At 28.3% G+C, this 22631-nt stretch overlaps 2 protein-coding genes and 1 pseudogene across 2 annotated transcripts in view; 1 reads left to right on the forward strand and 2 right to left on the reverse strand.

Annotated features, from left to right (window-relative positions):
- LOC101507987 (hydroxymethylglutaryl-CoA synthase) overlaps nt 1-4467 on the forward strand; it is a 4665-nt gene extending 198 nt beyond the window's left edge. Inside the window, exons 2-12 of the mRNA XM_004511557.4 lie at nt 392-502; nt 1108-1240; nt 1668-1811; nt 1985-2143; nt 2388-2461; nt 2592-2667; nt 2784-2839; nt 2925-3012; nt 3207-3347; nt 3438-3587; nt 3993-4467. Of these exons, the coding sequence (XP_004511614.1) occupies nt 392-502; nt 1108-1240; nt 1668-1811; nt 1985-2143; nt 2388-2461; nt 2592-2667; nt 2784-2839; nt 2925-3012; nt 3207-3347; nt 3438-3587; nt 3993-4202 (1342 nt within the window). The 3' untranslated portion in view covers nt 4203-4467. The remainder of the gene's footprint in view (nt 1-391; nt 503-1107; nt 1241-1667; nt 1812-1984; nt 2144-2387; nt 2462-2591; nt 2668-2783; nt 2840-2924; nt 3013-3206; nt 3348-3437; nt 3588-3992) is intronic.
- A 692-nt stretch (nt 4468-5159) lies between these two features.
- LOC101494339 (phospholipase D gamma 1-like) lies at nt 5160-9014 on the reverse strand (annotated as a pseudogene).
- Nucleotides 9015-9415: 401 nt separating this feature from the next.
- LOC101508510 (homeobox protein HD1) lies at nt 9416-12604 on the reverse strand. The gene is made up of 6 exons (XM_004511558.4): nt 11998-12604; nt 11803-11923; nt 10155-10345; nt 9945-10076; nt 9710-9846; nt 9416-9609 (listed from the first exon to the last, which is right to left on the reverse strand). Exons 1-6 carry the CDS (start codon nt 12268-12270, stop codon nt 9603-9605), a joined length of 861 nt encoding a protein of 286 aa, XP_004511615.1. The 5' UTR covers nt 12271-12604; the 3' UTR covers nt 9416-9602.
- Between the last annotated feature and the right edge of the window lie 10027 nt (nt 12605-22631).

A 22631-nucleotide genomic window follows, 5' to 3' on the forward strand; every position in this document is an offset into this window, starting at 1 on the left:
AGCAGGTAACAGAATCACTTCCATTCTCTTCTTTTTCATTTCATACTTTTTTTTTATTACTTCTTTCAAGATTTGTGATTCAATAATCAAATTATTTTATGTTTCTTAAGCTAACAGCTTAATAATAATTATTTAGCGAAAATAGTTAGGCATATATTTTTATTCGAATGTACTAACTAATAACACTTCATTAAATTAGATTTATGTATCTCATGCTTCTTATTTTTAACTGTTTTTTATTTTTTAATATTGATGTAAATTGAAGTTCCTTTAACCTTTTATTTCATTTTTTAGATTTTAATAGTGTTGTAAATTGAAGTTACTTCAATTTTTTTTTTCTTTCATTTTTTGATTAAGGTTTTCATTTTATTTAATGTGTGTGTGTTTACATGCAGGAAGCATTGGAGGCTCATGATGGTGCAAGTAAAGGGAAATATACCATTGGACTTGGACAAGATTGCATGTCATTCTGTTCCGAGATTGAAGATGTCATTTCAATGAGGTTTCTACTTTCGTTTTTTATTGTCTCTGTTTTTGTTGTTTTTTGGCACTAGAGTAGCTATTAATTTGATATGTCATTATGTTTGGATTTGTCATTGTTTGTGGTTACTGTCCCTGCTTCTCAGTCTTATTGTCATTTAATGATTAGGATACATAAGTCACAACACATGAGATTTGGCAATGCTAAAGCATGTTTTACAGCTTACAAACTTTGCATTATGGTTTGATTTACCCTTATTTAAGAACATGTAAATTGGTGATCTTGTAAATACAACTCATGATGGTGGTGAACCATTTAAAATCTTGTCAAGGTGTTTAAATTTTTGCATCATGTACAACAAATATTGTCACTTTTAGATTGAAATTAATATTTTATCTTCTGGGAATTTTTGTGTGTCTTGGTGTACTTTTATTTTTTTATTACCTGTCTTAGGTGATACTACTAGACCTAATGTTTGAAGCCGTCTTGATATATTTTACACACAGGTTGCTACTGTCTGTGTGTTTAATGTTCTATAGGACTTCAATACTGAAGCTTTATATTCAATATTGTAACAAATCATTTTCTTAATCTAATTTCTTGAAGATTAATTATTGTATCTGCAGTTTGACAGTGGTTAATTCCCTTCTTGAGAAGTATGAGATTGATCCTAAACAAATTGGTCGTCTGGAAGTAGGCAGTGAGACTGTGATAGACAAAAGCAAATCCATCAAGACATTCCTGATGCAGATCTTTGAGGTAACCTTTTAGTGTCTAACTACATGGATATTTGATATATAATTCTCCTTTGACTTTAAATTTCACTCTATGTACCTACTTGCATGGTGATTAAACCATATTTTTGAGTTTTAAAACTTGGATCGGAAGCTCTTGAGCAGTCAATCTTGTGTATATCATTATCAAAAATCCCACAGCTAAAGAGACATAGAGTTAGCTGTGCAGTGTTATATTTTCACCCCGATTCTATAACCATAGTAGTAGTGATCAGTGACCGTTTTCATGTTAAGTTATTAATTAATGTTTCACTGTCTGATAAATCATAGAATGTCAGTAATGTGAATAATCAGATTGGGATTGGTTCTGTTTGTCTTATATTTTCTTGATTAAACAATTTATTTGCATAGGTTTCTAATACATTATTTGTATATTTGGCTGGAACAAACAGAAATCTGGAAACACTGACATTGAAGGCGTTGATTCAACTAATGCATGCTATGGAGGAACTGCCGCATTGTTCAATTGTGTCAATTGGGTGGAGAGCAATTCATGGGATGGACGCTACGGACTTGTTGTCTGCACTGACAGTGCGGTATGATAGTTTCCTAATTGTGCATGTTACATTACAGGCCATATTCAGTAATACTAAACACGGTTTCCTTATATGCGATTCTAAAAACACTACAAGTGCTGAACTGAAAAAACTCATATCCTGGATTCTGTCATAATGTTGGGGGGTTAATCAATGGGTAATTCCTTTCTCAGGTCTATGCCGAAGGTCCTGCTCGACCTACCGGAGGAGCCGCTGCTATTGCTATGCTAATTGGTCCTGATGCTCCCATTTCTTTTGAAAGCAAATTGAGGGGAAGTCATATGGCTCATGCTTATGATTTTTACAAACCTGACCTTGCGAGTGAATATCCAGTAAGCTTTTCAATCCCTTTTCATTGTTGTCAGAATATTTGACTTTGGGATCATATAATTTGAAAAATAACTTCCTATTATTTTTCCAATGTGATGATCAAAGCATCCTTGCAACTTTAATTTTGTTTTAATATGCCATGTAGGATAGCATTTCTGTTCATGTCTGTTCTTTGCTTTTGTGTCATCCACATATAAAATTTCAGGATACCAACTGCAATAAATCCACATAATTTTTGTGTTGTAGGTTGTCGACGGAAAGCTTTCACAAACTTGTTACCTCATGGCCCTTGATTCTTGCTATAAACGTTTCTGTGACAAGTAAGTCTTTAATGTCAATTTTGTTACCTCATGGCCCTCATTCCATTTTTATACTATAATGACTGAGGTTGTGTTTAAAACATAAGTACTAACTAGCTGACCAAGTACCTAACTATATTTACTTTTGCAGATATGAGAAACACGAGGGAAAACCATTTTCTCTTTCTGATGCTGATTATTTTGTATTCCACTCTCCTTATAACAAGGTAGTTTAGAATTTTAAGGATTTAGTATTTAATATTGTAATTGCCTATGAGACTTAATAATGCTCCCTGTGTGTGTATGTGTTCTATATTTTCTTTTAACACTTTTGCTTCTGCAGCTTGTGCAGAAAAGTTTTGCTCGATTGGTCTTCAGTGATTTCTTAAGGAATCCCAGGTTCTCATCATTTATCCATCCTCTGAAAACTTTTAATGTTTATTTAGTTACTCCACGGGTGTTTAAAAATTGATTATGATTGCAGCGGTGCCGATGGGGTTGCCAAAGAAAAACTGGGACCTTTTGCAACTTTATCTGATGACGAGAGCTACCAAAGCCGGGATCTTGAAAAGGTTTGTGATCTTGTATAAGCAAAAATAATCTTTTGTATCTTGCATTTTACATTTCCTTTTTGGCCTTGGAGTTGGAAAGAAAATGCGCGAACTCAAATTTAAAAAATGCATGAACTCAAATTTAAAAATATTCTGTTAAAATTGGACATTAGAGAAAATATTTGCTGACGATGTGCAATATTATTATTTTGAAGGCATCCCAGCAAGTTGCAAAGCCTCTATACGATGAGAAGGTACAACCAGCTACTTTGATACCAAAGCAAGTTGGCAACATGTACACCGCATCTCTCTATGCAGCATTTGCATCCCTTATTCACAACAAACATAGCACATTGGTGAATGTTCTAACCTCCATCTATGACACGAATAGCTTCCTCGTGACAATGTTATCTGCTTTCTAATAAGTTACACCTTACAATTTTCAGGAAGGTAGGAGAGTGATATTATTCTCATACGGAAGTGGCTTGACCGCTACAATGTTTTCCTTGCAAATGCGTGAAAGTAAACATCCATTTAGCTTGTCAAACATTGCTCGAGTGATGGATGTTGCTGAAAAGTTGAAGTCAAGACATGAGGTATTGATCCATAAATGTCTAGTTAAATATGAAAGTATTCACTGCATGTTAATTAGTTTTGATATTAAACTGAATATATAACTAGAAAAACATAACAATGCATTGCATAAGTTTCTAAGTGGGCAGAGATACAGATTGGGATTTGATGTTTATTTTCTTTTCCAATTTCCTTTTAGTTGTGTTCTTACCAAATTTTTTAAGTCTAAAAAAGATTTTTATTGAAATGTCTTAGAACTTGGCTTGTGGGTTAATACTTACAAGTCAACGTGAGAATTAATGGTTGAAATCGACCAACCCTTTGTTTAGATTATTGTTGTAATGTTTATTAAAATGTTGGAACAGAGTACTATGTTGTGCTATTAAATCATATGGTCTTTTGACGAGTACACGCTTTTTCAAATGCAGTTTCCTCCAGAGAAGTTTATTGAAACACTGAAGCTAATGGAGCATAGGTATGGTGCCAAGGATTATGTAACAAGCAAGGACAGTAGCCTTTTATCTCCAGGCACGTTCTATCTCACCGAAGTTGATACCAAGTACCGTAGATTCTATGCGACGAAACCTAGTGAAAGCGGTTTGACAGCAGTCAACGGTGTGATTGCCAATGGTCACTGATGGTTAGCATATATGCAAAAAGAGCAATAAATGGCATTTAGCTTCGCACAGAATGAAGGGTAGTCTTGTTTGCATTAGTTTTGTAAGGGAAGGAAAATGTTTTCTTTCGGTTGCAATTGTTGCCATTTCAAATATTGTATTTTACCCTTTAAAATGTTACTTTGAAGTCAAAATTTAATATTTTTAGGATTCGTTTTCTTTGAATTTTAATAACTCAAAATATGTCTCAAGAAAAATTCAAATAGTTAAAGTGCTGTCACGTGGATTTGATATTGTTGAAGTATGCTAATGATCGGGGAAGTTGGGGTGTGTTTGGACGGAAAAATTGAAATTTTAGAAAAATTAAACTTTCAAGTAATTTAAATGTTTTAATTGAATTTTTTTCATTTTGAAATTTTGTTGTTTGAATAAAATGATTATTCTTAAAAATTGAATTATTTTTATAAATTTAAAAGTTTTTGGGAAAAAACTTGAGGGATATCTTTGCAATTTTAAGGGAACAATTTCTAAAATTTGAAAATTTTTAGAGAAAAATTTACAAAAAAAATATAAAGATATAAGGGCTAACATGCCAATTTTTAGCTCTTCTAATTTTTAAATTGACTTAATTGCAATTTTAGTTCATCTATTTTCATCAATTATTGAAATTGGAATCTATTCCATCAATTCTCGAAATTGGTCATTTATTTTAAAAGTCAACAATTTTAGTCTCTATCACATATTTTTATACTAAAAAAATAACAATTTGACATATTTTAAATGACGTAATATATAATTTAATAATATAGAATAATTTAAATATTAATTATTTATGTGTCATTAATTAAATTACAAAAATAAAAAAATTTCGAAAATTAAATTAAATTTTTAGAAGTTGAATTGCAATTTCACGTTGAATTGCGATTTTATGTGTATTAATATTTCTATATCATCGTATCATATATCACGTTACCATCGTATCAAGTTTCGGTACTATGTTGTGCTATTACCATACTTAAAAGCATAGAGTTTAATCCTTAGTACACCAATTGAATGAAAAACAAAAATCATAAGTAGTAAAGTGTAAGATATTGCATCTTCTTCTTCTAGTAGAGAAAGTTGAATCAATATATTTATCTATTTAGATCAAATACATTCGTCTATGTTGATTCTTGTTCAGACGGTGAGATTTTCTTGAAGTACAGTAAAAGTACCCTTTATGTTTCCACCAACATCCGGGAAAGTCTCACACCCAAAAAGAGGCTTGACATTGCCCTTTGAATCAACCTCAAGAGGGTATTTCAGTAAATGGCTTTTCATCTCAGTTACCTCATCAGCCACGTATTGTCTCCAGTTATACTCACTCAATGACCTTATCCTTCTCACACATTCAACACTCTCTGCTTCCACAAAACATTCTTCCACACTTCCTATGTGCTCACTCCATAGTGACATTCTATAACCATGCACCTGAACACAACACAACACATGCATCAAACATAACACAATCCTTAATAAAAACCATGTCATTCTATAAACTATTTTCAATTTTTGTATATAGTGAATAGAGCAAATAAAAGTACTTCCAAGTTTATAAATCTTGCCTGTCCATGAGGTTTAGATTTTGTTGGCTATTTTTAGTGCCATTTCCATTGGAATTAAGTTATTTGCACCTGTGAATAAAAGGAAAGGAATGAATATAACAAAGATGCATGTTGCAACTTATACTAATATAACAACTGTTTATTGAAAATGTTTAAAGAAGAGCTTTCTTTTTTCCTTCTACTCTTTTAGAGACTAATACTCACCTAAGTCCTTGTAAGAATCCCAATTATAGGATGAGCCAAGAAAATATTGATTCTCAATATAAATGCACTTTTTGTGCTGCTCTTATTGCCTTGACATATGCAGAATGTATGCATGTCTATCATTACATTTTTTCCACAAACCAAGTTCTGTTCAATGAAGTAAACATAGTCAGCTATTTGTTCACACACTTCACAGCAACAAAGAAGGCTAAATTTAATAAGAGAATGATGTCACTTCACCATTTGTTTAGCGTCTTTCGGTTCTTTTGGAAATCCTTTCACAGAATTGGAATCGATCAAACATAAGATCTTCAATTAAAAAATGCAGTAAATATTTATCAGAAACATCTAAACTGATATTGAAGAAGTTTCTCAAAGGGAATGAGAACTCAAATAATGATACCTGAACATGCCAAGTCTCATTGTTATGTTCATTTAGGCAAGCAACTTCATCAATGCCTACAATGATCGAGATTCTATCGATTTTCAGTAATGAATCATCATGTGAAGTTTTCATCTTTTGAAGACTAGTCATTTTTAACGCTCTTAACCAACGTTCCTTGAAATTGGTGAGGATGTCATATGCAGCAGGACCATCAATTTTGGAATGCAAATCATGCCATGGTTGTCTTGGAAGACCAGTAACAGACCCCTATTTAGTATACAAGTAAGACCATTACAACACAAAGGGAAGCATATAAAATGGTTATGAATCATGGAATTTTATTATGTGAACTAATGAAAAAAATGGATGACCAACCTCAAAGTTAGGATTATGAAAGTCATCTTTGTGTGTTGTTTGCAAAGTCCTAAAGAGAGAATGTGTTGGATATCATATCTTCCCACACATAAATCAAGACCTCCGATGAAAGCTACAATCTTTCTTTTATTCTCATCTGCATCAGCATCCACAATCACTGTCTTCTGATGATGTGTATAGATTGTTCCAGCTTCCTGACAATTCAGCAGAAACCCAAAATTCATCTATTAGAAGACTAATAAGGGATGAAAAGAAAAGTAGAAAAAAATTGCAAAGAAAAAACAAAATATTATTGTTTTAGACAAAAGATGTATACAAGAAATATAAACCAGAAAAATAAAACCAAAAAATTAACAGACTTGTAAGCATTTTCCTTAAACCAATGTTATGCAGTTAGAGATACAACTATAGGGTTTTTTTTCTTCTTTCTAACTGACCTGCTGTTTGACCCAGCTATGTCCTTTTCCTCCAGATCTTCGGCAAAGAAGCACTCTAACTGAAGAATGCTTGAAAAAATGGTGAGTGTCCTCATCATGAGTGTTCATTAGTCCAACCTATGGGTATCAATATATCATAGTAATTTGATGATAGAAGTAACTGGTTACAAATTAATATAAGCTATTATTTGATTCAAAATGAAACCAAGTGCAAGTAAACATGGCGAGGGAATAGACTTATAGAGTTAGAATGCCAAATATCAGAAACATGGTTCTAAATTGCAACCACAATATAACAGTTATAGAGGTCTCTGACTCTCTGCAATGACATTGTAAATGCAATTTAAAATCATTATTTGAAGATCATTTACCGTTTTATGTCCAAGCATGCTTTTAGAAGTAGGATCATCCCAAACAAGTAGAAGCACTCTCACACCTTCTTGTGATTTAGCTTTACGAACATCACCTAAACTACAATCTTTTCCATCTCTATCATCCCTAATGAGACTAACATTGTAGTACACAGACCAACCAACGATATAAACTAATCGACGCGCCTCACTTATTGCATCAAAGATATCATGCCAACAATTTCCATGCTCATAACTACTCACATCATCACCACCATCAACTTTCAAAGTAAGAAGACAACCTTGTGGAACATGACAATCTTGATAAAGTGTAACTTTTCCACCTTTTCTAAGAGGAAAATATGTAGCAGGAACACCTTGAAAATCAGAACCAACCCCATTTCTATAAAGGGTCACCTTATCAACAGGAGTATATTGAATTGATAAGCTTAACACAGTTTCAGTCTTAAAGGGTTTTCCACTAGCATTAAGGAGGGGGAAAAAGCCTTCAACTTTATCACCATTACATATTTTTTCAACTGGAATTCCAACAGCACCAATAATCTGTGAACCAACAACATCATTGTCTTTTACAACAAAATGAATTTCTGATGCAAAGTGTGCAACAGGGACATTAAAATACTGCATCCAAACAGGGTTTTCATTGTTTCTGATTACAAAAGTCCTTGCAATCACAGCACCAGCAACAAAACAGTTACATATGGATCACTGGTTAGATTACGAGTTATGTGTCCTTCAATTTTGCCACCAAGTTTTCTTGGTAACATCGAAAACATGTCACCTATTTTCTTGTGAAAAGTGTCCATGTTGGGAAGGTTTTTGGCCTCTTGGATGAAAATTTGTAAGTTTCCATGTAAGATTAGAATCCTTAAGGAAGTTGAAGTTGTTGGAAATGGAACAAGTTGTTGACCTTGTCCATGGTGTGAGTTTCCAAAAGATGGAGTTTCACCATAAACCAAATGAGCCATAATAATGTTGTAAGAATAAGTAACAAAGTGTTGTTTAGAAATGTTGTAGAAAAGAGTATAAGGTTTTTGAAAGATGAATGAAATGTAAGAGTGAGTTGTTATGTTAAGCATTTGATTTTATAAAAGTGGAAGTAGAAAATGGGGGGTTGACTTGAGGATGATTTGGTCAAACAGTAAGAGCGTTTGATTTGGTGCATGAATGTGGGTTGCTTTCTACTGTGCTTCCAGAACAAGTCATGAACATAATGCTACAGAAAACATAGGAGATGTCAAGTGGAAATACAATACCTTTGTTTTGGTCTGCTGAATTATGAGACTACACATATGTTGTGTTGTGGTATTAATTCAAATTATGAAAAATTGACATAACAGTAATAGAGCTATTAATTAATTCAAGAAGTATATTTACAAATTAAAGTGACCCTTATTTTTTAATTTTGAACTCCAACCATTGCATGCGCAAGTGCATAGTCCCTCTTTAGTTTTTTTTTTTTTTTGGATAATACTGCATTGTCTCTCTAAACTAATGAAATTTATGTGTATTCTTCTCACTCTTTTTCTTATAAAGCTCTATTCCATCGTTATATTCTAAATAGATAGTGCATTTATATATTCAAAAAAATTGTGGAAACCATGATTCACTTATAATATAATCTACACAACTATTTATGAATAAAATATATGAAATTATTCAATTGAGTCGTTAAAATATATGAAAATATGTTATTTTAGTATCCAATATCTATCAATTACACTCCTTGCAAGTAATGTATTTCCTCACCTAGGCGAATTCCAATTTTGTAAATAGTCACAATTATAATTCTCCTAAGGGTCAAAATAAAAACGTAACAAACAATTTACAAAGAAAGTTAACAGAAAGAGACAACCAATTACCACCAAACCCTAAGAGTGATTAATAATAGAAAAGTTTGCATACAATGATTAAATTCCACAAATTTACAGCCAACTCTTTTGGAATGAAGCTATGTTACATTTAAAAGTAAACCAAATATTCCATTTCCAACCATAATATCTACTATCTCCACTCCATCTCAAAGGAATCCATAGTGAGTGAGTCTACACTCTATCAGCAATAAGAAGCATATAGTAATTAGTCCATATTTATGTTGCTAGCTGGTAATTAATAAGGAACAAATTTAATAAATGACCAATTAACAAGCTACCTCTTGCGCTTAGACTTCAAAGAGGTAACAGATTGAGAATTGCTGTGCCAATTTCGTTTCCTTTGGTTTATGAACCAATTATTGATTTGTTTCAGTTGCAGCCCTGTTTCCTCCACAAGTTTTGCTTTGTCATCTTCCTGATGAAATTTACAAGCTTATTATTACATGATGGATGAAATAAATGAATAGATAATAGTAATAATATTAAGGAATTGAATTGAATTGAATTGCATACAGTTGGGTAAGGCCACTTTGCATGTTGTTGCCACCAATTCTTTAAGACTGAAGTTGTGTCACCAGGCAATTTACCAGCTCTTCTTTTCCTTAATATTTCCTCCCTTACATCTTCAATTCTTGACTTAAAACCCTATAAATTAATAATATCATATAAACAAATTACATATAAAAAAATTACATATGAAATTAGAAATGAAGAAATAAAGACCTGTTTGAGCTCAATTTTGAGTTCTTGACGAACTCTTTCCATGAGAGACCTTTCAGATTCAGTTGGAAGTAATGGACCAAGTCCCATCATATCATGCCCTTCAGACTGATCCATACCAAAATCCATTTGTCCCCCAATTTCATCTTCATCATCTGACATTGTTGCACCACTTCCTTCTCCCAAACTCACTCCTAAACTTTCAATTTTTATTTCAGAACTAAAATACTAATATACAATCAAATTAACATCACCTCAACAACCCCTTATTTTAATACATTATGGGGTCTCCAAATTAAGACAAAACGTTACACACTTAATCATACATAAACAAACAGACATAAAATTGAGTTGCCAACAACATCAATCATTCACCACACAAATCATAAAGTGGGTTATAATTTGAAGACTGTCCAAAAGGGACACTTCATTATCGTCTTCATCGATTCTATATACTTAAATCACCATAATTAAATATTACTGATATATAAAAATATTAAATAAAACATTTAAAAATAAGTAAGTATATGTTTAGTTTTGTGCTGATTAAAATTGATTTTAATTAAAATTTAATTGAATGTAAAGTGACTTATAAAATAAATATAAACTGAAATATGATCTAGTATTCTTTTGATTAGCATGTGAATGATGTTTATACACTTTATTAATTAACACACCCCACCTCGGTTACAGCCCCATGCAGCTAGCTAATTAAGATACTTCTTTATCTATTTATTTATTTATTTATAAAATAAGATAGTTCTTGACACCTTACTTTTTTCCATGCAAATATGTGTTCACTAATTAATAGGATTAGAAGATAGAAGACACCCAATCAGCCCTGCCCCTTTCATATCATTGTTTCAACGGTCTTAATCACTCTCATCTTCTTTATTTATTATTGTCTAATTTTCCATCTGTTTCTATTTTTTTATTTTTTATATAACAAATATATCTTGTTATATGTTGGTAAAATACTGGAATAAATTAATAAATAAAGTAGTCTAAAAATTTCATCATCGATTGGTATTGACAGATCATCCATTGGTTGGGGGTTTCATTTCATGGTAGGAGAGAGGGACTATCATTTCATTCCTTACCAAACTAAACTCTTCCAAATTGGTTGCCATGTAACTACTAACTAATTAATTCATCTGTTTCTGTATAATCTTCCATATCGCATTAATTAGTATACCCTACCATACCACACTACTTCCTTCGTATTAGCCTAAATCCATCAAAATTATAAGCTTTATTAGAAAAATATAATTAAATATCTTTACTACTCCAGTAATTTTTATAAAAGATAATCAAATAAATAAAAATTAATATATTTAATCCATAATTAATTTATAATATAAATTAAATATATAAATTTTTGTTGTGTCAATTATGTCTTTTAAAAAGAACCAAAACAAAAATATAACCAAACATATTGATAAGTTTATTTAGAAACACATTCAATATCTAATAAAACGATTTTAGAATGTAAAATTTGAATATGTTATCATGGTGATTTGATTGAGTCATTTAGTATTGATATCTAATAATATTAGGCATGAGATGATATATTGAGAAAAAGTAATTAAAACTCTAAGTTGAAGAAAGATAAATATTGAAACAAGTTTATAAAAAGAAAGTATATAGTTACCAGTGAGAGCTTGTAAGGTATTTTCGATATCACGGCAAGCCATGACAGCCTCAACCGCATGAACTCTGACATGTTGCTGAAGCTGTTCTTTGAAACTACACAATACAATCAAATATTGTGCCTACACAAACCAATTAAAATTAAAATTAAAATTAAAATTAAAATAAATAAATAAAAAGAATTGAAAATACGTACGAGGAAGTTGTCGAGTTGTTGACGATCATGTGGTGAAAGAGAATGAGTCTGTTGAGAGATATAAGAACGAAGAAGATGATGAGAGTGAGATAACTGTGAATCAATAAGAGGTAACTGATCAATAGGCGTGGCAACACGGAGACATGCCACGTGTGCAGACAGAAGCTGTTCGTATAGTGGATGTGTTGCTATCTCCGCCTTCACTTGTCTGTTATTGTCTCCCTCTCCGCCGCCGTAACCACCCTGCATCATCCCCAAGCTTGGTTCTTGCATTTCTCCTTTCACTGATAATTAAAATGAAAGGGGAAAAAACAGAATTGAGGTTGAGGTTGAGGACCACTCTATTTTATGATTATGAAGAAAAGCACGGTAGGTAGGTGAAAGAGAGAGAGAGAGAGAGAGAGAGAGAGAGAGAGAGAGAGAGAGAGAGAGAGAGAGAGTTGTTGTTTGTTGTAATGTATCGTTATTATTATTATTATTATTATAGGGATCTGAAACACTGATGGAAACAAAGAAATAACAAGCGCAGAGAAAGAGAAAGAGAAAGAAAAGCATTAATGAATGTTATGTTATGGAAGAGAGAAAAGGAAGCTGCGGAATCATTATTACGGTCAGGATAAAGCTGCTTCTATCTATCGTAATCTTTTTTGAGGAATTACTTTTTTTTGTTTTGGAAGTCCGGAGAGTCCAACGTTTAAAATGGGTTAAACAAATGTTTATAAGAGACTTATACACCACATCTCAATCCAAAACTTTAACTATAAATTTATAAATCATTCTCTTTGTATATTTAATATAGCATATATTCCTAGTCAACATATGACTAACTATTCATAATTGAATTTCAACACTTTTCTATCTTTTTTTTTCAGCTAATGTTAGGTGCTTGATTTGATTCGATATAAATTAAATAATGTGTTTTTTTTTTTGTGTTTAAATAATTATTATTTAAAATTTTGATTACAAAGTATTTTTCATCGGCTTATGTTGGATACAAACGACTTTTGTGTCTTGTCACTATCTGCAAAATGGGTAATTAACCGGTTTTGATACATCCACGTATATTCAAAATAAAAAAGAAATACAAATTATTTTTCACAAAAATAATATATTTTTTGAAATAAAATATAAACAAAAATATATATGAAAAATTGATATATTTAATTAAAAATTAAGATTAATATATTAAATTTTCTGATAATCTTTTTGTTAAATATATCTCACTTGAGAGTTTTAATATTTTGCAATTATGTAAAAGAAATCATCATTTTCGACAATACAAATAATACTAATTAACACATAAAGGTATTAATACATTAACAAATAAATTAAATGTATCACAAAATCTCAAAAGTAGAAATACATTAAGTCATCAAAATAATGTGTTGCAACATAGTTTTTTTTTTCTTCATCTTTTACAACATAATAATAGTTTCCACAACAATTAAATAGTTGAGAAGTTTTTATTTTTTTGCTGATATTTTTTTATTTAATAATAAAGAACTTAATTAGTATACTAACGGATATAAATATCAACATATATAGACACTATTCCATTCACCTATGTCATATGTGTCTATTAATTGAGGGATGATTAAAATATAAATCTATTTTATTTGTAGGTACTCCTTAAATTGCTCGTTTCGTGCCTATCGTGGATTTTCTATATGGATACAAGCATATACGATTTTTGTCGTCTTTAGTTTGAATTAATAACTTAATTACTCCTTCTCCTTCTGTTTCACAATAAGTACTGTTTAAGATTTTTATACATATTAAAAATATTATAATTAGAAGAATAAGAGAAGATATTTTATCAAATTATTTATCTTGGTTATTGATGTTTTTTTTACTATTTTCAATACAAAGTATAACAATGTTTAAGAAGTTGTGTATATAATAATTATTTAATGATAGTATAAAAAAAATTATTAAAGTTGTATTAAAAATTGTAAATAATATTTTTAAGACAATTTTTTTATTTATTAAAATAATATTTATTGTAGGACGAAGGGAGTAATTAAGTGTTCATAGTATAAATACTTATCATATAAGTGTTTCTCTATAAACTATTTCTATATTAAAAGATGAAATAGTTAAATTACTTTTATGTATAAGTTATACATTATTTTTATAGACTATACTAAAAAGCTATAAAAATAAGTTCAATGTGTAGTTTATAAATATGTCATAAGTTTTTTCCATAAACTCTTTTAAAAAGTTTCAAATAAAGTAATCCAATTAGATCACAGGAGCTCAACCCAACTCAAACTATTAGAGTTAAGTTTTTATGTTTAGAGTTATGTTCAATATTGTTCTACAAGAAAATAGAGTCAAATAGGGTCACATTTTGATGATCTAATTAAGGGTGATTAAATAGACCAAATTTAGAATCCATTGGTCAAGACTATTTAACTCACCATATTAGGCATAATTGAGCTGAATATTTAAACTCAGACCATCAAAATTGACACGTCTAATTTAATTATGATGTTGATGGGGACGGATTGATGTCTAATTAAAAAATATCTTCTTTTTTTTTTACTTTAGCAGGTAACCATTTTTAATTTTCTTTGTTGATATGTTTAGTACTTTGTTTATTGTAGCTTGCTTATTGAAATTCCTGTAGTACTTTATTTTTGCACTAATAGTAGCTCAACTAAGGTTGGTTAGTACTTTCTTTTCGAAATAGCTTGTTTATAACAGTAGTTTAGTTCTTGAAGTTTAGTACTTTCTTTTTGCACCAAATTTGGTACTTTCATTTTGCACTAACCAACTCTGATTTTGAGCATGGTTATTCTATTATTCCAAGAATAATATGACCTACCTTTTAAACTAAAACAGAAGAGAAGATCATATTGTCCTTAAATAGACTACCCTCTCTTTGTCCCTAAATAGATTACCTTCCCTTTATAACCAACTTTGATACTTTCTTTTTCTTTTTGCATTATAAGTAGCTCAAATAAGTTGATTTAGTAATTTCTTTTTGAAGTAATTTGTTTGAGATTTACATATGAGTTTTGATTTAATACAAATTTAATCAATAATTTTAGTGTTATTAATATTAAATAATCTGAAGTCTTATGTATTTCGAACATTTTAATTTTTATCATATTTGTAATAGTGTGAGTTTATTCACATATTTTTCCTTTTCAATTTTAGCGTTTTTGAATATATAGTGTTTTAGATCGATGCATTCTACTCATTTAAATAATAAATACCATGTTTAGTAAAAAATTGACTTAATTACTTTAAAAACATGAGTAACCAATTTGGCACAAATACAGGAGCGAACTGATGTTATTGTCTATGGGGTCATGGCCTTTCTCCACTCCAGTCTTTTGATATCTTACTACAAATATTATATATTAAAATTATAGGTAAGTTGCATCATACATGTTTTGAAGTCATATGAATAGAGGGATTGGCAGCGATTTTATTATATTTTTTATAAACTAATAATTATTTTAATAGCAATAAAATAATAAAATGGCAATGATTAAGAACAACCAATTACCGTAAATAAAATATCATCTAATTATATTTTGAGGGGAAATTTAGTGTATTAACCGTGTAAAGTAAATTTATATTGTCGTCTAATATTAATTATTCGTTGTGTCATATTGTATTGTATAATTTTTAAATTTATGACAGTTATCTAAATATCGAATGTCGTGGTAAGTTACGATAAGATGACAATATAAAATTATTTTTTATTATTAGTATGATATTTTTATTTTATTATCTTTTTGAGAAAATAATAATTAAAAAACTAGAAATAATAACGAATTCGACCATATTCATCAAAAGTATAAATTAACTACTTTTTAATTTTTTTAGTTTTTGACGTTAAAACAATTACTTAATTGATGTTAATTTGAATTAAAAAAAAACTAATTGATCTCTTTAAAATTTAACTTGTCTCGAGTCAATATGAATCAACTCACTATTCAAAACATAAAAACAGAGAAAATATTAAATTGTACTTCAGAAATGTATATTTGATCCTCCTTAGAGTTTCACAAAATTCTTAATCACATGAATTAGATAAATGAATATTTTAAGACCGCCCCAACGGTTAGATTGGTTCCGCCTCACCACAAATATAATGAAAATAAAGTTTTTTTGAGTAACTAAGAAGAAAGTTAATTAATGGACATTAGGCAAATTTAATGTTAAATGTAATGAACTTGAAGAAAAAATATGAATGAAAAGTAATAACTATCATTTGAGTCAGGGAAGGACAAACATATATAACTCCTCTGATTCGTCCCTTCACCCTTTAGTTGAGCACTCCTAACAGATAAGGGTGTTTATTTATTGGATCAAACATTTTCAATATTTAGGCATGCTAATGCTATATAAGATTTTTTAATTAAAAAAAATACTACTATTTAATTAAGACAAATTTCGTAGTTTATAAATCGCACTTGGATGTTTCATCAACATAGTTGTTTGACTTCTTTCAAATAAAAAAAAAATTTATTGTTTGACTTCTTACATCAAAAATTGATTTTAACGTCAGTTAACAATAAATTATTTATGAGAATTTGAATTTAAATTATAATAAAAAAATTAATTAAATTTTATTTATATCAAGTGTAAATCTTATTTAAAAATGTTTTTAACTATCTCTACTGAATTTCAAATTAGTACAATCTTATTTTCTTAAAATTCAAATAGATAAAATAAATAAAAATAATTCTAGAATCAATTCTATATCGAAGCTCCCATTTGTAGTTTATTGTAATGTAATGTGGTAGGTATTGGTAATTGCATACTCCAAAGCAATTTTGATCTAAACAAATGAATTCATAAATATATTTTTCTTATAAACTATCCAAATATAAATTAACTAAAATTAATTTTATAAAATTAATTCTATTAAAATCAAATTTTTCCACTTTATGATCAAACACATTTAGTATCAATCACAATTATGGATGATACCAGTTTATTTAAGATTTTGTTTTATATTTTTAAAAATTATTTATATGAGAACTTATTTAAAAATAATATAAGTTGTTTTAAATTTGTTTGTTATCGATTAAAAAAAGTAATTTTAATAATTCATATATTTATCATTAAATATTTTAACATGATAAATCAATTCTTTTTTAAAAAGTATCTTTTAAAAATGATTTTTATGAAGAATTTTTTAAAATAATTTTTTATTTTAATTTTTTTTTGAAATTTTACTATTCAAAATAAATTATAGTAAATAGATGAAATATTTAAAATAATATTTTAAGATAAACTATTTAAATCAATTTTTTATTTGAAGTTTTATATTTAAAATTCTTTTTTTAAATGTTATAAAAAAATAAAATATTAAAAAAATCATTTAAAAAAAATCATAAAGAAACCAACTCATACCGATATATGAATTCAACTAATAAGTGGGTAAGAACAAACTTGATGACCACTAAATTCAACCATCGTTAGTTGTACCAAAAAGAAATTAAAACTATACAATTTTAGCTACTAGAATTTAATGTTTTTAATTAATTAAAATGTTTTGCAATACGCGATGACGTGTGCTTCCAATTCCAACAAGTAGGTCCAACCAAACTAAAGTATATATACGGGGAAAAAATCTCAACCAAATGGAATCAAAAGAAGATAAAGATAAACTATATATATATATCCTCTTTCACCAACCTTCATTTAAGTTTAATGTTGTTATTCGTCCATATATTCGGCTAAGGGTTGAGCTGTCAATTTTTCTATCTTTAGTGGTGGTTAATTATATATTTTTCTCCTTTAGTTTTATTTCAAAGATGTGTAAATTAATTTCGTTACACTATAGTATTTATAAGGTGGTTAAATCCAAGAAAAAAGAGAAAATGCATGTATATGCATTGCGAGGCACCCGATTGTTAACCTGAAAATAACATGTCACTCGCCAGTCCCTACCAACTATGAGATGAAAATATCTACAAAAATTAGTAATATTTAATCTAAAATTTAAATTAAATATATTTATTTTATTAATTCATTTTCTCTCATATTTATAAATATATGTCATTAATCACAGTTAGTTTAAGAAAGAGCACCGATGTTAGTGTTGAATATATATTGATGTTACAGATTAATAAAATAAATTTTCTTATGTTTTAAATTATAAACAAAAATTAATTAAGTTGGTGTTTCTAGGCTAAAGCATCTAATAAATATACAATTATTTTTTTTATAAAAGGTAGATTATAACTTTCTCAAAGAAAAAATTAATAATATGACTATTTGGGAAGTGGTTTAGAAGAGAAGATGTAGCGGCGGCTTTGGTTGTTGTGGGTGCTGATAACACTGGTGGTTGAATCCTCATAAAGGAAAAGCTATATAATCACATATAATATAAAATGTTAAATGAATATTCTCTTAATGCTACTTTTTATTACTTTTGTTTGAAGAATACGTGTTGCGTTGAAAACAAGGAACCATTTGATCCAAAAATTCTGAAAAAATAACTTCTGACAGTACCAATATAACTATATCATGTACGTTTAATTTTCAAAAAATTGAAAGGTATTATATTTGTTTAATAGCAACCCATATATCATATTTGTTTGAATTAATTTTAATTATGGCAACATTTGTTACTATATCAGTAGTATATGCATCAGCAGCACATATATTTAAAATTGGTTAGAAGAACAGTGAAAAGATAAAATGACCAGGGCATTTTTAATTGACCAACAGTGAAAATAAGTACATATATTGTGAGAGAAAAAAAAACGGGCAGAGATAGTGGAAGAAAGTTGCATTCATACCTCATTTGCAAAGTACCTTACAATTGATTCAAATATACTTGTTAACTCCAATGATATAATGATTTGTTAAATAGATAAAACGAAGAAAAAAAAAATAAAGAAGTTTAATAAAGAAGTTTTTACGAAAAATACTTAATGTTTAATATTTTTTAAACTAATATTATATACATCACTTTTAAATTATTATATATAATTATTCATTTATATCAATTGTTTTTAATAGCCAATAATCAATGGATATAATTTTATAAAATTATTACACTTATTTATTTAATTATTATTTTTATAAATTTATATTAAAAAAATTAAACGACATTTATTTTAAAATATATAGTATTATTTAGCTACTTGATATGGATTTAATTCATATATTTCATCTCTCAATCAATTATAATTATATATACTGAATCATTAAAAATTATACATATAATTAATCAATTGTAATTGATTTTTACATTTATTGTATATAAAAATTAAACCCAACTTGTATCCATAACTTTAAAAAAAAATAAATAAATAAAAATAAAGGGTTGCCTTTAGAAATGGGATGTCAGTAATCACTGTAATACTTCTCCCTTCTAACAAAAAAAAAAAAAGCTAGCCAAAAAGAATAGAAAGAAGTCTAATATCAATGAGACAAAGATGTCATTAATCTTATAAATTCATAAATGATCGATATAAAAAGATGTTGTCAATTAGGGCCAACCCAATGTGGTTTTTAGGGTAGGCCACTGCTACATGTGGCCAATCTATATATGGTGAATTATGATTTTAACATATTACATCAAATAAAATATACATATTTTGTTGTACCAATAAATATATATATATATTATTTATATATTCTCTCTACTCTTAAATATAGAAATAAATAATCATTATACTCTTGGAATTTTTTCAATTCTAAACTAATTAAAATATATTTCTGTTTTAAAAAATAGTATAATTAAAAAGAATAAAGATAATTAAAATTTATTCATATTTTAATCACAATAATAATATAAAAAAATTATATTTAAGGCCAAATAACTACTATTAATATTTAGTTTGAACAATAACATTTATTGAGTGTTTGTTTGTATATGGAAAATTGGGAATAAACCAAACCGCAGCGTGTAAGGTGCATGGTGGAATAGGAAAATGAGCTAAGAACACAAAAAAGTGGTGGTGGTTGATACCTTGGTCACCATCACAGATTCACAACTATAGTCATGTCCTCTTCTATCACCATTCATTTCTATTTTGTGGATACGCTATCACGATATACAAAATAAAAAATTAAAAGTGGTCCCACTACTCTCACATTTATTAAGTCTCACCTTAAATAAATACAACAAATAATGTGCTAAGGAAAAAAGATGCAACAAATGAAACTAAATATTGAATCATCTGTCACTTTCATTTCACCAGACCACAGTCTACAGTAAAGTGGCAAACAAACAACCGCCCCTTCTCATTGTTTTCTGGTTTCTTTGCTAAAGAGTAATTGTTGATATAATTTTCTTTAAAATATATAATGGGTCAAATGCTGCGTAATCCATAAAAATATTTCACACAACATCTTTACTTAAAAAATAAAATATTAAGTATATAAATAATTATTTTTATATATTTAATGTTTATCGGAACGTTGGGACTTAAAACATAAAGACATTAGACATATAAATAACCACTTTTACATATTTAACATATAAATAACCTCAAATATTTAAAAGTTTATTTATTGACAAATATTCACAAGTTGTGCCCCATTATTAAGGATGACAATGAGTAAGGTTTAGTTAGAGTATTATAGTATTCATCTTTATATCTCTGATTTAAAAAAATATCCATACTCGTATCTGTACTCTTTTAGGTATCAACTTTAATATTTGTATTCTTACTATGGTATTTAGGTGCCTATATTCATACCCATTATACACTCTTTAACTAAAATAGATCGATAAATAAATGATATTATTGTGATTAAATTTAAAAATTATTTAAATATCTAAAATTCAATCATAAAATATTATAAACAAAAATATTTTCTAACTCAAAATATTTCAAATGAACAGTTACAATACGCATTCAAATATACATAATAATACTTTATGAAGTTGCAAGTTCTACGATAATATTATTCGAGATCTGTAAAAGCAATTGATAGAAAGTTGTAAGTATAATTATAATAAGACTAACTCTTAGTTATAAAATCACAATTATTTACCTATTCATCATAATCCAATTTTTAAAAAATTTACAAACGTTTATCTTTAGATTATAAATATTGTAGTGGTTCAATGATATTAATAGATGTTAAAATATAAAAGAAAACATTTAATTAAACTAAACACTAAATAAATAAATAATATATTTATATAAATGCGGATGCAGAGCGGGGTAGATACTATAGTACCCGTACCTACACCCATATCCGCTTAATTTTGTAGGTAATTATCCGTCCCAATATCTATATCCATTATACAGATTTTTATCCTACCCATTATAGATTTTTTTTTTCTTTCTGATTTCTTATCTTATTGTACAAAGTTATTGTAAAGGCCTCCAGGAAAAATTCATACTATTGGATAGATTTATTATTTATAACACAATATTTACTATACTAACGTAGGTGGACAAATAGTTTTTGTGTGAAGAAAGGTGGACAAGTAGGTTAAATAAGGATATAATTCACTCTATAATTATAAACTTATTTCCACCTCCCCTAAAAAAAGCTCATTTCCTTCAACAATTCTGTATAAGATTATAAAATTTTGTTTTTAAAAATTGTAAAATTTTAATTTCAGCATCAAATTGTTCAATATTATTGCATTAGAAGAAAATTTTATGTGACAAAACAAAGAAAAACTAATATTGACGAAATATGACATATATTGAAATAAAAAACTGTACACTATTTAATACAAAACGAATGAACAAATGTGTGAAAATAGGACAATAAATTAAATACTATGAAAAGATAAAAAAAAACAAAAAAAAAATCTCTAACCAAGCACAATCATAAAAAAGTATATAAATTATTTTCATATGATAAGAAGATATTAAAATAACAATGAAACCAGTTAACTTTCAATTATTTTTTATGGATTTAATATATGCAATCATAACTCTCCATTTTCATAGATCACGATGTTTCTTTTTTACAAAATGTGTGTAAATATCATTTGAGTGACATTAAGTAAAAATATTTTTTTCTTCTTATTTTTATTTTTAGATTACCTTTTAAACTCTTAGAGTATCTCCAACTATAGTTAAGTGAGTTCGTCTGTTAATGTGTAGTTACTTAAAATTCAGTTTTATTTGAACAAACCTTTTAAAAAAACAAAACATCTCATTTTTATACACATTAAATTGTCCTCAAATGAGAGACTCTAAGAATCCTACTTGGGTCCTAATCTTAGGTAAGACATTGCCACATTGGCATGAAGCTGTTGGCGTACATTATTCATCATTTATTAAATTATTAAATGAAAAGTAATAAAAAATATTAAAGAAATCACGAGTAAATGGGAGGAAAAAAAAATTTAACCATCCGTGTAGTAGTGTCTGTTAGATACAAAATAAGAAAAATTAAGTTTACTTCAAATTAAATAGAGCTGAACAAATTGATAATATTAAAAAGTTAAAGTTATCTCGTCAAAAAATAATTTAAAGAAAAAGTACACATTTGTTGCTATGCTGCGATGAAACATTTTCCAACTATAATTCGAAAGTTAAACTATTGTAATATTTCCTATGTTATTACAGGCAAATATAAAGAGGTATGGGAGTAAAATGGTATCCCTTCCAAAAATTTCAAATCCTTTTAGTATCATGCACTTCCTTCCCCTTCGGTCAAAGTCTAATTAGCAATTTAACAAC

The sequence above is a fragment of the Cicer arietinum genome, chromosome 8 (assembly GCF_000331145.2).
Source record: "Cicer arietinum cultivar CDC Frontier isolate Library 1 chromosome 8, Cicar.CDCFrontier_v2.0, whole genome shotgun sequence".
Classification (NCBI taxonomy): Eukaryota; Viridiplantae; Streptophyta; class Magnoliopsida; order Fabales; family Fabaceae; genus Cicer; species Cicer arietinum.

Bases quoted from the DNA above. Each gene is read 5' to 3' on its own strand.
- LOC101508510 (XM_004511558.4), bottom strand. From the start codon at position 12,270: ATGCAAGAACCAAGCTTGGGGATGATGCAGGGTGGTTACGGCGGCGGA. The intron at 11,924-11,997 runs GTACGTATTTTC...TGGTTTGTGTAG, and splicing joins AACAACTCGACAACTTCCTC to GCACAATATTTGATTGTATT. The intron at 9,847-9,944 runs GTATGCAATTCA...AAATTTCATCAG, and splicing joins CAAAGTGGCCTTACCCAACT to GAAGATGACAAAGCAAAACT.